The following is a 17,544-nucleotide window of genomic DNA, read 5'->3' as shown; positions in this document are numbered from 1 at the left end:
TTAACAAAAATTACTAAAAGATATTGCAAGTTCTGGGTAAATACCACTACAAAACTGTTTCATTTTCATTTAGAACTTAAAAATACTATAAAAATGTACAAATTATTGGATTTTCTTCATTATTAATATTAATTAATATTTATATAAATGAGTATTAAATAAACTTTATACTTTTTTGCGTCATGTGGTTTGTTTTTTTTTAGTCATCTTTGGATTTCAAAATGTTCAAAAATGTTTATTTCTTTCTTTCTTAACTTTTACTAAATATAATAATAATATTTAAGTTATTTTAAGTTTTATTAATATTAATATTTGCCTTTCAAGTGATGTTTGTTTTGCTTTTTGTTTAATACTATAAATTATTTTTGCTTTTCTTTATTTTTTTTTAATAACATAATAAAAACCATAATTATTTTGTTTTTAACCAAAAGAATTGTTTTATGTCAATTATTAAAAATTTTAATTTATTTAAATGTTTAATTTAACAAAATTGTATACATTAACCTTGTTTTTTTCTTATTGTTTTGTGTTGTTGTTACATTATGAGGAGTAAGTAGTTTTGAAAATACGCTATATATTCTTTATAATTATTATTGAATTTCAAATTTTAAGTATATTGTGTATGTAGTTATTTATGTATTTTGGTTAATTTACTTAAAATTAATTTAATAATTATTGTTGATTTTGTGAACGAGATTCAAACATGGCTGTGACATCGCGTATAGAAAATTGGGGTGAAATTTTTTCTGTATTTTTACGGCTGTAAAAGAATAGAAATAAAAATATTTATAAATTTAAATAAATATAAAATTTGTAATAGAAATTTGTCTCCGTACTAATTTTTCTATAGAAATTTGTGTCCGGACACAATTTTTTTTATAGAACTTCGGCTCTAGATACAAATTACAAAAGGAATTTAACTTTAGAGACAATTTTCTATAGAAGTTTCTACAGAAAATTGACATTAGAGAAAGAAATTTGTCTCCGGACACAGTTCTATACTTCGGGACACAATTTTCTACAGAAATTTCTGTCAAGACACAATTTTTTATAGAACTTCGTCTCTAGATACAATTTTCTATAGAAATTTCTGTCTAGACACAATGTTTTATAGAACTTCATCACTAGACTCAATTTTTTTTTATAGAAATATAACTTTAGAGACAATTTTCTAAAGAAGTTGCTTTAAAATGAGTCTTTGAACACAGTTTTTTATATAACTTTATCTCTGGACACAATTTTCTACAGAAATTTCCATCCAGACATAATTTTTTATAGAAATTTAGAGACAATTTTCTATAAAATTCATCTCCGGACTAAATTTTCTATAGAATTTTGTCTCCGGACACAATTTTCTATAAAAATTTGTCTCCGGACACAATTTTCTATTCAAATTTTAACTCCGGACACAATTTTCTATTGAAATTTTAACTCCGGACACAATTTTCTATTGAAATTTTAACTCCGGACACAATTTTCTTTTGAAATTTTAACTCCGGTCACAACTTTCTAAAGAAATTTGTATCCGGACACAACTTTCAAAAAGAAATTTGTCTCCGGACACAATTTTCTATTGAAATCTGTCTCCGGACACAATTTTTTATTGAAATCTGTCTCCGGACACAATTTTCTATTGAAATCTGTCTCCGGACACAATTTTCTATTGAAATTTGTCTCCGGACACAATTTTCTATTGAAATTTCTCTCCGGACACAATTTTCTATTGAAATCTGTCTTCGGACACAATTTTCTATTGAAATTTGTCTCCGGACACAATTTTATATTGAACTTCATCACTAGACTCAATTTTTTTTTATAGAAATATAACTTTAGAGACAATTTTCTAAAGAAGTTCCTTTAAAATGAGTCTTTGAACACAGTTTTTTATATAACTTTATCTCTGGACACAATTTTCTACAGAAATTTCCATCCAGACATACTTTTTTATAGAAATTTAGAGACAATTTTCTAAAAAATTCATCTCCGGACTAAATTTTCTATAGAATTTTGTCTCCGGACACAATTTTCTATAGAAATTTGTCTCCGGACACAATTTTCTATTGAAATTTGTCTCCGGACACAATTTTCTATTGAAATTTGTCTCCGGACACAATTTTCTATTGAAATTTGTCTCCGGACACAATTTTCTATTGAAATTTGTCTCCGGACACAATTTTCTATTGAAATTTGTCTCCGGACACAATTTTCTATTGAAATTTGTCTCCGGACACAATTTTCTATTGAAATTTGTCTCCGGACACAATTTTCTATTGAAATTTGTCTCCGGACACAATTTTCTATTGAAATTTGTCTCCGGACACAATTTTCTATTGAAATTTGTCTCCGGACACAATTTTCTATTGAAATTTGTCTCCGGACACAATTTTCTATTGAAATCTGTCTCCGGACACAATTTTTTATTGAAATCTGTCTCCGGACACAATTTTCTATTGAAATCTGTCTCCGGACACAATTTTCTATTGAAATTTCTCTCCGGACACAATTTTCTATTGAAATCTGTCTTCGGACACAATTTTCTATTGAAATTTGTCTCCGGACACAATTTTATATTGAAAATTGTCTCCGGACACAATTTGCATTGGAAATTTAACTCCGGACACAATTTTCATTTGAAATTTTAACTCCGGACACAATTTTCTATTGAAATTTTAACTCCGGACACAATTTTCTATTGAAATTTGTCAGCGGACACAATTTTCTATTGAAATTTGTCTCCGGACACAATTTTCTATTGAAATTTGTCTCCGGACACAATTTTCATTTGAAATTTTAACTCCGGACACAATTTTCTATTGAAATTTTAACTCCGGACACAATTTTCTAAAGAAATTTGTCTCCGGAAACAATTTTCTATTGAAATTAGTCTCCGGACACAATTTTCTATAGAATTTTAACTCCGGACACAATTTTCTATTGAAATTTTAACTCCGGACGCAATTTTCTATAGAATTTTAACTCCGGACACAATCTTCTATTTAAATTTGTCTCCGGACACAATTATCTAAAGAAATTTGTCTCCGGACACAATTTTCTGAAGAAATTTGTCTCCGGACACAATTTTCTAAAGAAATTTGTCTCCGGACACAATTATCTAAAGAAATTTGTCTCCGGACACAATTATCTAAAGAAATTTGTCTCCGGACACAATTTTCTAAAGAAATTTGTCTCCGGACACAATTTTCTAAAGAAATTTGTCTCCGGACACAATTTTCTAAAGAAATTTGTCTCCGGAGACAATTTTCTAAAGAAATTTGTCTCCGGACACAATTTTCTAAAGAAATTTGTCTCCGGACACAATTTTCTAAAGAAATTTGTCTCCGGACACAATTTTCTAAAGAAATTTGTCTCCGGACACAATTTTCTAAAGAAATTTGTCTCCAGACACAATTTTCTAAAGAAATTTGTCTCCGGACTCAATTTTCTATTAAAATTTTAACTCCGGACACAATTTTCTATTCAAATTTTAACTCCGGACACAATTTTCTAAAGAAATTTGTCTCCGGACACAATTTTCTAAAGAATTTTGTCTCCGGACACAATATTTTCTATTAAAATCTGTCTACGGACACAATTTTCTATAAGAACTTTGTCTCCGGACACAATTTTCTATTGAAATTTATCTCCGGACACAATTCTCTACAGAAATTTGTATTTGTATAAAAATTTATCTCCGGACACAATTTTGTATTGAAATTTGTCCCCGGATATAATTATCTATTGAAATTTGCCTCCGGACTCAATTTTCAATATAACTTTCGTCTCCGGACGCAATTTTCTTTTGAACTTTCTCTCGGAGCACAATTTTCTATAGAAATTTGCAAAGAAATAATTTATTTTAGATTTCTACTCACTTTGATGCTAAACTATTTCTAGAAGTCGTTGTTGTATTTGAGGTCGTTAGTCCCATGGTATTGCCAGTCGCACTACCCAATTCCTGTTGTCTAGGCCTTTCCCTGCTGTTAGTATTACCGCCGCCGCCACCACCTCCGCTTACACCATTAACAAAATCCATACTTTTACGTTCGAATTTCTGTACCGTAGCACGAGCCGAAAACTCTTCCTGCTCCGGACTAATAGGGGTTAGGGCTTTATTCAAAGAATGCTGTGAGTTGGGAGAACGTTTTATGAAATCTTTGGTCTCCGCCGTAGTGTTATTGGCATTGGTTTCTACATAATTATTTTGATTTTTCTCATCCGAAATACTTCTAACACGATGCTGGGTATTGAGTGTAGTTTCGGACACGGCCGAGGAAGGAGGATTTCTGCCAAACTCTTTTAGATTATCCATGTCTTTCTGTAAGGTGCGCATATCGGCCCGTGACTTTGATTTAACTCTTAAGGATGAATTATCCGTTACAAATTTCTCATCCTCATTTTTCGAAGAATTTAAATCACATTTTGATTTAGATTTGAAACTATCGGTGTGATATTTTTGGGTCAATTGCTGACGACGTTCTTCCTTAATTCGATCAATTCTTTCCCTGTCCAGTTTCACACCCGACAGAACTTTGAGAGGAGGATTATTGCTGGAATTGTTAGCATTAGAGTTGTTTAGATCCAGAGAATTCTCCGGCTGTACATTGTTTTGTATTAAAGAGATTCTATTCTCTGTTGTGGGTGTTATTTTCAGCTCACTGCTGTCGTAATCATTTTCTAGCACAGCAGAGGTGAGTAGATTATTGAAATTCTTTTCTTTGGGCAAATCAATTCTTAATAAAGATTTTTCTGTGGTCTTAGAGGGAAAATGTTCTTCGGTTATGGGCATACCGGGCAATCTTTTGGGAGGATTAAGAGTTTTGGGTCGTGTGAAATCAAAACTTTTTCTTCTATTATTGTGTTCCGAGAGTTCAGGCAATTGTTGGGAACTTTTTATGTGCAACTCCTGCAGGTTTTTATTGCCAAATTCTCTGATAAAAGCATTTTCATCTAATGAACGTGTTATTTGCTGGGTTTTATTCAGCTTTTGTTTTAGAGATGATGATGATTGTGGTACCTTGCCATGCCGTTCGGGATGTGTGTTAATATTTGGCTGTGGTGGTGTGGATTTCCTAATGGAACTGCGTGCACTGAAGTCAAATGCCGGCATTTGTTCTACGGGCGAAGACTCAAATTTATTGGCCAACTCTTTGACACTGAAATTCGAGGGAGATCTTCTGGCTGCATTGCATACCTCTATAGTTTCAGATTCTTGATCCTTTATGCTATCCAAGCTGTCTAGCTCAACTTCGGGATCTTGGAAATCTTCCGTTTTATTTTGCTTCATATTTTCGCCCATCATGTTTTCATATACACTTTTTGGTTTACGCATTTCTACGTTTTCATACAATAATTTCTCCTCATCCGACATTTGTATATCATCCACATTTTCTATAGGTGTTATTAGCTCTTTATCCGATTCCCTTTCACTCTCACTTAGTTCCTCAATCTCGGCCAGATTTTCCAATTCACTGTTGAGAAATTTGCGATCTTCGTGAAGCAGTTGATTGACTTCGGTCACCGAATTTCTAAAGAATTTTACTTGCTCATAGACGGTATTCTCATCGAATGTGGTCTCCAGTAAAGGTCTGGCTTTTTTGTCTTCTTTGGCTCTTAGAAATGAAGGTTTGCTAATCTTTTCGTGTGTGTCTGGTTCCCGGGTGGGAGATTTTAAATTAAATGTTATACTTATGGTAGATTTAATAGGACTAGCTATATGTTTTAAAGGAGAACTGAGATTACTTGGAGTATTCTCATATTCTTCATAGGCTGGTGAATTTTCTTCGGTTTCAATGAGAGAATGCATGCTCAGTTGGCGCTGCAGATTGTGGTAGCCAAATTCACTGGGCGTTACCGATTGACTGGTGTTGTCAGTGAAATTCGAGTTGGGAGAAATCAAATTTTGATTGCGTAGTGTATTAACTTCGGCTGTAGTAAGTTTAGAGCCACCCACGGTATTTAAATCCAAAGATAACTCCCGTTTCAAAGCCTGCATATCACGTTTGTCATGTATCTATTTTTGAAAAGTAGATAGCAAATTGATTTATTGTTTTATATTTGTTTTTTAATAAAAAAATACTTACATTTGATCCCAAAGATTCATGGGAAGTGCCCAAATAAGATGAGGTCTCCACACCCAATAACATTTGTTGCATTTGATTGGAGGAGGCTGCCGAAATGCCCGACATGGCCGAATTCACCATTAAAGGTTCTAAATCATGTTGTGGCGTGGTCACGGCCGAACTATTTTCCGAACTTGTATCTCCCATTAGCAGCGAATAACGGGGACTTTGTATGGGTGAAGAGGGTGTCACCGATAGTTTTGATTGTTCCATTTCATTGTGTATAGTCTTGTGTAGATTTTCTTTGGTTATATCGCCCGAATAACTGCGCAGCAGTTGTTCCTGCAATATGGTGTCTTGCGGAGCACAATAACTATTGCGATTTTTCACCTTAAGTAAATCATAAGCAGGTTTGGCTGTTAAATGATGTTTTGAGGGCTTGGGTGAGCTATTGGCGGAATTATTAGATGAAGGACTGGTGGCACTAAATGAAACGGTTCTAAAACAAAGATTAGTGTTAATGATTTGAGTTTAAAACAATGTTCCATAATCTTCATAAAAAATTGTCTATAGACCACATTCTGTAGGAAATTGTTAATATATTTTTTTAAAAATTTACCTTTGTTTGCTGGTATGTTGCTGCTGCTGTTCCTCTTCCCTTTTCTGTTGGGCTTCTTCCATCAACATTTTGCTCATGGCCTCTTTCGAGGAGAAACGTCTATCCGCTGTTACATTTGAGCCGGGATAACTAAAACGTTCTTTGGTTCCTGTTATGCCAGCAGCATTTGCGGCATCTTGATCCTTACGTTTCGAACCCAAGGGCACTGATGGATAACTGTAACGTGAGTTCAAAGATGTTGTATAATTTGTGTTATGTGAAATTGCAGATTTAGAAGATTCCTGCGCTGGCTGCGGCTGTTGTCTTTGTGACGAGATTTCCGAAGAACCATAAAGTGAAGATTTCGACAGAGAAGGTTTGGGAGGAGCATGTACTTGTACACTGGTGTACAGAGTCTGTGTGGTGGGGGGCACCGCATGTTCCGGTGTGCCACAGTCAATAAATTGTATATCCGACAATTGATCCTCTAGTTTATAACGTTTGCAACAGCTCTCATCACCATTGTGCTCATGGCAATTTTCGCTATTACATTCTCCATTGGCGGAGGTTTGAGACCAATTACTGGGACTAGCTGCTGCGGTACTGGGTGAGAGTAGCAAATTGAGACGTGGTTGCTTTTTGGGACTGGGATTAACACTATTCGTTTGACTGGAGAACTCTTCGGGGCGAGCTCTCATAATGCGTCTTGATGTGGCACACGAAGAGGGTGGTATATTCTCTTTGCCCACCCGCGGGGAACTAACTAAAGACTCACTTTCTGAGAATATGCGCATTTCGGGTTCCTCGCGATCAAAGTTAAGACCCAGTTCGGAAAGTTCTCTGTAGAAAAAAATATTTATTGGGTTTTTTTAAATATTTTTGAATTTAAAAAATTTTGTTGGAAAATAGTAACTACGGATTTGCCTCCGGATATAATTTTCTATAGAAATTTGCCTCCGGATACAATTTTCTATACAAATTTTGTCTTCAGACACAATTTTATTTTGAAATTTGTCTCCGGTTACAATTCTTTTAAAGTAATTTGTGTCCGGACATACTTTTTCATAGAAATTTGTTTCCGCGCACAATTTTCCATTGAAATTTGTCTTCGGACACAATTGTCTAAAGAAATTTGTCTCCGGACACAACTTTCTATTGAAATTGACAAAATTTTGTATAGAAATTTGTCTCCGGACACAAGTTTCAAAAGAAATTTGTCTCCGGACACAATTTACTATTGAAATTTGTCACCGGGCACAATTGTCTATTGAAATTTGTTTCCGGACACAATTTTCTAAAAAAATTTGTCTCCGGACTCAACTTTTTTCTATTGAAATTGACAAAATTTTGTATAGAAATTTGTCTCCGGACACAAGTTTCAAAAGAAATTTGTCTCCGGACACAGGCTTTAAAAGAAATTTGTCACCGGACACAATTTTCTATTGAAATTGACAAAATTTTGTATAGAAATTTGTCTTCAGGCACAATTTCCTTCAGAGTCTTATATCACGAACCAATTTTCTACTGAAATTTGGCTCTGGACACAATTTTCTATTGAAATTTACACAATTTTGTACAGAAATTTGACTCCAGGCACAATTCCCAAAAGAAACTTTGTGTCCGGGTACAATTTTCTATTAAAATTAGTCTTTGGACACAGTTTTCTACTAAAATTTGTCTCCGGATACAATTTTCTATTGAAATTTGTCACCGGACACAATTTTCTATGGAAATTTACACAATTTTGTACAGAAATTCGTCTCCAGGCACAATTCCCTACAGAAACTTATCTCAGGAACCAGTTTTCTATTGAAATTTGTGTCCGGGTATATTTTCTATTGAAATTAGTCTCTGGACACAGTTTTGTATTGAAATTTGTCTCCGGACACAATTTTCTATTGAAATTTGTCTCCGGGCACAATTTTCTATTGGAATTTGTCTCCGGACACAGTTTTCTATTGAAATATTTCTTCGAACACTATTTTCTATTGAAATTGACACAATTTTGTATAGAAATTTGTCTCCAGGCACAATACCCTACAGAAATTTATCTCCGGACAGAATTTTCTAAAGAAATTTATCTCCGTGCACAATTTTCTATTGAAATTTATCTCCGGACACAATTTTCTATAGAAATTTGTTTCCGAACACAAAAATTTACAAAATTTCCTGTAGATTATTGTCTCCAGACAAAAGATAATGTTCTCAGTACAAAACTTTTTAAATATTTACAGAATTCTTTACAAAATATGGTCTATTGACAACATTTTCGGTAGATTATGGTCTCTACGTGGTCTGTAGACAGTCTTTTATATATCTCATGGTCTCTACACAATATTATCTAAAGATAAAGGATTATATAGCCAATGTTTTCCAGAAAATATAGTCTATTGGCAAAATTTTCGGTAGATTTTGGTTCCTAAGTGGTCTGTAGACAATATTTTCCACAATACATAGTCTATTGGCAAAAATGTCTGTAAGCATAGGATCAATATAAACATTTCTTGAGATAATGTTTTCATTTTCCACAAAACATGGTCTATTGACAAAATATTATATTGATATCTGTCTCTAGACAAAATGTTCTTTAAAAAAATGGCCTCAAGACAACATTTTTTTTACTAAACAAGGGCTCTTGATAAACATTTCTTTAGATTATCGTCTACAAAAATGTTCCTTTAAAAAAAAAACTTGGTAATGGCAAAAAAAAATATCTTTATTTGTAAAAAAATATAAAAAAATACTTTTTTTTCATTAAATAGTCTTCACTTTCTCTCCTTATCTCTCACTTACCTTGAGGGACATGTAGTCATATGACCCCGTTGCGGTGACTGCAACAAATCGAAATATGAATCATGTGACACCGATCTAGAGTGACCGGCTGTACGCAAACTGTCTATAGAATTGGAGCGTACACACACCTCAATTGGTTTGCTGGGTTCACCACAATAAGAGCGTGACGTCTCAAACATTTCAATCGATTTGTGTTTATCTTCACGCTTCATTAGAGCGCTCTTTGAGGGTTTGCCATTGACGCCTATAATCGAATCGTTGTCGGCAAATGTTACCTGGGTAGCTTCTTTATGGCGTGGCGGTGGCGAAGAGGAGTCATCATCGGTGATTTGTGAGGCCACCACTATGGAGGACTTCAAATCGTGAGCTGCGCCATTGCTAACGGGTCGTTGATTGCGCGAAAACAGAGATTTCCAAGAGTGAGTTTTGCGTTTTTGCCAGCTGCGCGGCACCGACAAAACGGTGTGATATTTATCGGGCAAACTGGAAGGACCACCGCCCACCTCTATGTAGGAGCCTATATTTTGGCCAGAATTCACACTGGAGATCATATTAATGGGCATAGAATGTTTCATATCGAAGCCATCGTAACGCATGTGTCTTTCTTGAGCTTCTTCCAGGCTTATAAGTTTGGGGCCACTGGCACTTAGACTTTTGGGTCTCTCCACGCACATAAGGCTTTGATCATGCTCCCGTTGTTCGACCAACAAACTTTCACAGTCTGTCAAAGAGTCCATGCGATTGTCGGCGGCCAAGGCAACGGGTGTGGCTCCCTGTGTGGCTATGTAACTTAAGCGCGCTGTGGCCTCTTCCAAAGCATCAAATATATGATGACAATTGCGTATTAAATATTCAGTTACAACCGCCTGTACACCCACGCCTCTTAAAGCTGCCACACCACCGGATTCCAAGGCTGGGGAACGCAGCAAATTGGGAGCCCACACTATGGCCAAATTTTTATCAGTCATGCCCGTACGATCGGCATATTGGGAGATTTTATTCAAATGCTCGGATAAATATTTAAGAGTTCTAAAGAAAAAAAAAGTTATTTTAAACAGATTTTCATGCACATCAACTTTGAAGCCACTTACCTATAATGTGGTGGCGGCAATTTCAACACCGTCTCCTTCATCAATCTCAATCTTTCGTTGCTCTCACTTTTAGCCTGTATGGCCTCCACGAAATTGTCATACAACTGATAAGTGCACAAGGGATTTGGCAGTTCACGGAAATACATTTTCAGCAAAGAACTAACAGCATGTATGTCTTGTTTCATTTCAGGATTACCCAAATCCGGTATTCTTTCCTCATCAAAAGCTCTGCGCAACTTTTGTATATTCGATGTGATGCCTGACAAACGATAAATGCCATCAACTATGCCATGCTCTTCTATGAATTCAGCACAACACTTCAAAACCATGGGTATTTCCTGGCCACTATTTAGTAAATGCTCGGAGAGATCACAAGAGAAAACACGTTCTCGATAAATGCCACTTTGTTTAAGTCTGCGACGTGAGGGACGCGATAAAATAAATGAGCGAAAGAAGGCTATTAGTTTGCCATGTTTGCGTAAAACCGGTTTAGTGGGTGAAACCTCCACCTGGCCAACTAGAGGAGCAGGCATAGGAAAATGCCGGGGTATCTTATCGCCTATGGTGGCTACACAGGATTGTGGAAAGAAACCCACTTCATAGTGAGACTTTTGTAAATGTGATTTCTTGCCCCGCCACCATATTGACTCGGCTGGTGAAGGCATATCTATCACCGATATCATATCACCCACTTCAATCGATATCTCATCCGAAGCTTGAGCCTGATAACGCCTCACGCCATAGGCCGCTCCCACAGCTGGTGTATTTATTGTCCTCATAGTATCGTCATCAGCTAAAGGTAAACGTCTGCCTTTATTGTCCAATTGCAACCATGTCAGTATAGTGCCACATGTCAGCGAATCCGAGGCAATTTTAGAGAATCTTTCCAAATATTTAGCCACAGCATATTCCACATCTTCCTCGGTTTTAAACTCCATTTCGTTTAGATTCTTAAGGCCGCTTATCTTACGATCATAAACACATCTGTGTAGCATTTCATCCAGCATTTGCATGTTATCAAAAGATCTTTTCACCAGAAATGGATCCGATCTGTGGGGAAATACTTTAATGATGAACCAGCAGGAGGAGGGTGAGAAGGGCCTGAGCGAAGCAGGCCCCTGTGATGAATTTGCAGTGCCCGCAATATCGCCGCCTATCGACTGAGATGCAATACTGCTGTTTAATAATTCAGACTTGTCGTCGACCAAACGTACGGACAGAGGTCCCAACTGGACACGTTCATAGTGAAAATGGGCACATTCTTCGAGTTTTGGAAAACGACACGTTTTCTGAAAGGAGAATGATAAGGAAAAGTAAGGGAGATTAGTAAGAATTTTAAAGAATTATAAAAATATAAAGAATCATTTTAATTTAAACTAAAAGAAAAAAAATATTTCCAAGAGATAAATTTATGGAGACAAATTTCTATAGAAAATTATGTCTAGACAGAAATTTCTATAGAAAATTGTGTCTAGATAGAAATTTCTATAGAAAATTGTGTCTAGATAGAAATTTCTATAGGAAAACTGTGTCTAGACAGAAATTTGTATAAACAATTGAGTCTGAAAATCAAGTTTCTATTAAAAATTTTGCCTGGAGATCAAGTTCATATAGAAAATTGGGTCTGGTGATCAAGTTTCTATAGAAAATTGTGTCTGGAGATCAAGTTTCTATAGAAAATTGTGTCTGGAGATCAAGTTTCTATAGAAAATTGTGTCTGGAGATCAAGTTTCTATAGAAAATTATGTCTGGAGATCAAGTTTCTATAGGCAAATTGTGTCTAGACTTTAATTTCTATAGGAAAATTGTGTCTAGACAGAAATTTCTACAGGAAAATTGTGTCTAGACATAAATTTCTATAGGAAAATTGTGTCTAGACATAAATTTCTATAGGAAAATTGTGTCTAGACATAAATTTCTATAGGAAAATTATGTCTAGACATAAATTTCTATAGGAAAATTATGTCTAGACATAAATTTCTATAGGCAAATTGTGTCTAGACATATATTTCTATAGGAAAATTGTGTCTAGACATAAATTTCTATAGAAAATTGTGTCTAGACATAAATTTCTATAGAAAATTGTGTCTAGACATACATTTCTATAGAAAATTGTGTCTAGACATAAATTTCTATAGAAAATTGTGTCTAGACATAAATTTCTATAGAAAATTGTGTCTAGACATAAATTTCTATAGAAAATTGTGTCTAGACATAAATTTCTATAGAAAATTGTGTCTAGACATAAATTTCTATAGAAAATTGTGTCTAGACATAAATTTCTATAGAAAATTGTGTCTAGACATAAATTTCTATAGAAAATTGTGTCTAGATAAAAACTATTATAGAAAATTAAGTCTGGTGATCCAGTTTCTATGGGAAAATGGGTCAGGAGATCATGTTTCTAAAGAAAAATGTATATAAAGACGAAATTCGAGATAACATGTAAAAGATTTTAATTTATTTGTTTTTTTTTTAAAGTTTGAACCAAAGTTTCTTCTAGGTCACTTCATCTGCCTAAAGTTTCTTTTGTTCTACAAGTAATAAATGTTTGTGAAAAAAAAGAAGCAAAATGTAAATATACATTTCATCAACCCCCTTTTTACACAAAAAAAAAACGTTTCATAACATATTTACACGTTTCAAGCTGTGTTTTTGCATAAAACCGAAAAATGCTGAACAACAAAATCAACATAAATTGTTAATGTTAAAAAAGAAAACCCCACACATACGCACAAGGAAATAAAGTAGAGAAAACAAGTAAGAGTGCTATATTCGGCTGTGCCGAATCTTATATACCCTTCACCAAATTATACTTCAAAATTTTAAATATTTTTAGGTAAACAAAATTTAATTTTTTTTCCAGTTGTTTTTTGAATTTTTTGAAAAAAAAAAAATTTTCGATTGTTAATTTAAATTTAATTATTTTTTTTTTTTTTTTTTTTTAAATTTAAAAAAAATTTTTTTTATAAATTTAAAAAAATTTTTTTTTATAAATTTTAAATTTTTTTTTTGTTTTTTCAATTTTTTTTTTTTTTAAAAAAAATTCGGGTTCAAAATTTTTTTTCCCGATTTTGACCCATTGTAGGTCCAACTTACTATGGTCTTATATACGTCGTTGCAAATGTCTTTGAAATATCTATCATTAGATATCCATATTGTCTATATTAATGTCTTAGTAATCCAGATATAGGTAAAAAATAGGTCAAAAATAGAGGTTGTCTTGGTTTTTTCCTCATATCTCAGCCATTTGTGGACCGATTTTGCTGATTTTAAATAGCAAAGTTCTCGAAAGCATGTCTGACCGAATTATTGAAGATTTGGATCCCGAAGATATCTGAGGTCTTCAGAAAACTGATTTCAACAGACAGACAGACAGACAGACAGACAGACAGACAGACAGACAGACAGACAGACAGACAGACAGACAGACAGACGGACAGACAGACAGACAGACAGACAGACAGACGGACATGGCTTAATCGACTCCGCTATCTATAAGGATCCAGAATATATATACTTTATAGGGTCGGAAATGAAAAATGTAGAAATTACAAACGGAATGACAAACTTATATATACCCTTCTCACGAAGCTGAAGGGTATAAAAATAATACATAATAATAATTCCACAAAACATTTTGCGCATTTAGCTGTCAGCTTTTGTAGCGTACTTTTTTTCTATTTAGTGCAAAAAAAAATATAAATAAAGGATGGAAAGAATACAACAAAATAAATACCAACGAGTGTTTAAACACAGCATATTTTCAGCTTTTATTAGGGGGGAAAATTTTGTACTTTTTGGTGGGTGGGTACTTTTTTGCAATAGTTAGAAATTAGATTATTACACGATATGCAACTAGTCCAAAAAAAAAAACATATTTTTTGTAAAACTAACATTAACTATGTTACTTTAACTTTTTATATATTATTTACTTAAAAATTCATAATTTTCCCTTTATTATTAAAAAAAGTACTTTTTTCTTTAAGTTTCTGTTTGATTATTTAAATTTCGAGTATCCATCTCTGTTACATGAATACTCATGCTTCTTCTTAGGCACTCACACAGACTGACCTAATTCCCTTCTCTAAATGTTGTTGTAGTTTTAATGGTTGTGCTCAGGGAAGAGATGTCACGGGGAGGACGATGAAAAAAAAGTATTGCGTAAAATTGTTGTCATTATTGTTCTTCGTACACAGGATTGTTTACGTATGTATGTGTTGTTGTATAGAGGATGTGTGGTAAAGAAAATAAACAAAAGCTGTTTATAGTTTTAGTTAGAGGTGTAAAGGAATGAAATGATAAAACTGATTGTTATTATTTTGAAAATTAAAGTTGAAAACTATACAGTGCTGTTCGAAAAAATAAGGCCACCCTCATCCAACATATTCAAGACAAAAAATGATGTACATAAACGTTATAAACAACACTTTTATCATTTATTTTTGTTAGGTTTTAATACAAATAACTTAAATTAAAACATCATATGGTAATTCAAATCTTAAAAAAATATATATACGTAAAAATACTTCAGGTAGTCATTTTTTGGTGTGAATAAAAATAGGGACACCCAATCTAGTTATCTAAATTAAAGAAATTTTATATATTAAAGTTTGATTTTATTTTTTAATTACATTTTGTTTACCTCAGTACTTAGTCGAATAACCATTATTTTCAATGACAGCTGCGCAACGTCTTGGCATTGAGTCCACAAGCTTCTGGCAAGTTTCGTTTGGGATATTTCTCCACGCATCTTCAATCAATAACCATAGCTGTTGTTTATTCGATGGATTCTTTCCTCGAAGACGCATTTTAACAATTTGCCATAAGTTTTCAATAGGATTTAAGTCTGGCGACTGTGCAGGCCAGCTCAAAACTTCTACGCCGTTGTTCTGAAACCAATTTTTTGCCCGCTTCGATGTGTGTTTCGGATCATTATCTTGTTGAAACACCCATCGAAGCGGCATTTCCCATTCCGCATAAGGCAACATAATGTCCTTTAGTATATTAGTGTAGTATTCAGCGTCCATTCTTCCCTCAATCCGAAATATAGGCCCTGTTCCATTATAAGAGAAACAGCCCCATACCATTATATTTCCGCCTCCATGTTTAATAGTTTTCGTGGTATATTGGGGACGAAATTCGGTGTTAGGAGGTCTTCGCACAGTAAGACTGCTCCGGTCAGAGTTAAATAAATTAACTTTTGTTTCATCTGACCACAAAATATTTCGCCATTTGCTCAGGGGCCAGTTTAAATGTTTTTTTGCAAATTCTAGTCTTTTCTTCTGGTGTTTTTTTGTAAGATATGGAACCTTTCTGCTACTTTTCGACTTCAAATTATTTTTAAGTAACAGCTTACGTATAGTTGAGGTGGAAACATCTAAGTTATGCTCTTTTTTAAGGGCAGAAGAGGTAATAAAAGGATCGTTTTTTACATGTCTCAAAATTTTCCGCTCCAAATGGGGTGTTATTTTTGATTTTCTTCCTCTATTTTCCGGTTTAAACTGACTCTTTACAGCATTTTCCACCATTGTCTTTGAGCAACCGACTTTTTCAGCTATTTTTCTATAGCTCTCACCTTGGCTATGTAGTTTTTTTATTATTTCCCTGCGGTCTTGAGTACAATGTTTGCCTCTGCCCATTTTTTATTCTAAATGTTATTTTTTGTTTTTAAATTATTGTGGAACTATGAAATATGTATTAAACTTACCATTCAATTAGAAATTTTTTTGTAAATTCTTATTTTTTGCAATTTTTTACAACTGTCCCTATTTTAATTCACACTTGTTTTCACGCCTAAATTCATAATTATATTTAAATTACAAATAATGACGCGTAAAGAATTTTAAAAATAACGGGATAATATTTATAAGAGATCAATAAAAAAAGTGCATTTATTTGTTTTTGTACAACTCTTTGTTTAAGAGATTTAAAATGTAAAAACTCTTCAAAAAGAATGTGGCCCTATTTTTTCGAACAGCACTGTATATACTGTTTGTTTACAAACTTGTCAGGAGGATATCAGGGAAACAGATTGGGAGAACTTGTCCGTTGATAGAAAACCTGGTTCAAGTAGAAGGAATGGTCCACATAATGTTTCTAAAGCCAATAAATATAAAGAATTTTTATTATAAGAGCTCCCAACACATTCGGTAGCAAAGCAGTCCGGTTAGCTCAGTACTCGGACTATTTGATACGAAAAGTTAAAGTCAATGTAGGTTTAAAAACATACAAGTTTCGAAAAAGTTCCTGACAGAAACTCTGCTAAAAACGTAGAGGCCAAAGACAGAGCTCGGAAATTGAAGTCAAATTTTATAAAACAAAAATATACCTGCTGGATAATGGATGACGAAACGTATGTTTTGACAAATTTTCGCAGCTTCCGGGTCAATATTTTTTTGTTGCTGATGCTTTAGGGAATGTTGTAAAAGCAAAAGCAGAGAATTTTCCAAAAAAGTTCTATGGCAAGCAATATGCAGTTGCGACAAAAGAAGCCAAACATTATTACCGAAATTTACATCAAGGAATGTTTACAAAAGAGGATGCTTCTATTCATAATACTTCTTAATGTGTCCACTTATTTCTGGCTTGATTTGGCATCCTGTCACTATGGTAAGCAAGTTTGAAGGCCAAGTAATAGAGGCTTTACTCCATGAAGATTGTTGTAAAACTCAACAAGAGCTTGCAAAATCATTGGCAGCTACTCAAGCAGCAATTTCAAAACGTTTGCGAGCAACAGGATTCATCCAAAAGCATGACAATTGGGTACCTTAATAATTGAAGCTGATAGACCTTGTATGCTTGATCGCTATAAAAGAAAATTTTTGCACCGAATCATTACTTGCTAAAAAAAAATTACCATTACGATAACCCGAAGCGTAAGAGATCGACACTAAAGCCAAATATCCATGGCGCTAAGGTAAGTCTCTGTATTTGCAGGGAGCAAAATGGCCCTATCTAGTATAAGCAGCTGAAATCTGAACAGAACATTACAGGGAACCAT

At 34.0% G+C, this 17,544-nt stretch overlaps 1 protein-coding gene across 4 annotated transcripts in view; it reads right to left on the bottom strand.

The window, feature by feature from the left end:
• Window positions 1-433: 433 nt before the first annotated feature.
• CdGAPr (GTPase-activating protein CdGAPr) overlaps window positions 434-17,544 on the bottom strand; it is a 174,109-nt gene continuing 156,998 nt past the window's right edge. For 3 of the 4 annotated variants that reach the window (XM_065501800.1, XM_065501801.1, XM_065501802.1), the window contains 6 exons: window positions 10,542-11,830; window positions 9,451-10,479; window positions 6,679-7,497; window positions 6,081-6,558; window positions 3,873-6,010; window positions 434-760 (listed from right to left, as the gene is read on the bottom strand). In XM_065501800.1, coding sequence (XP_065357872.1) covers window positions 673-760; window positions 3,873-6,010; window positions 6,081-6,558; window positions 6,679-7,497; window positions 9,451-10,479; window positions 10,542-11,830 — 5,841 coding nt within the window. In that variant the 3' untranslated portion in view covers window positions 434-672. The remainder of the gene's footprint in view (window positions 761-3,872; window positions 6,011-6,080; window positions 6,559-6,678; window positions 7,498-9,450; window positions 10,480-10,541; window positions 11,831-17,544) is intronic. The other variant, XM_065501804.1, reaches the window with a different exon arrangement.

The sequence above is a fragment of the Calliphora vicina genome, chromosome 2 (assembly GCF_958450345.1).
Source record: "Calliphora vicina chromosome 2, idCalVici1.1, whole genome shotgun sequence".
NCBI classification, from domain to species: Eukaryota; Metazoa; Arthropoda; class Insecta; order Diptera; family Calliphoridae; genus Calliphora; species Calliphora vicina.
This window is presented reverse-complemented; position numbering and strand designations above follow the sequence as displayed.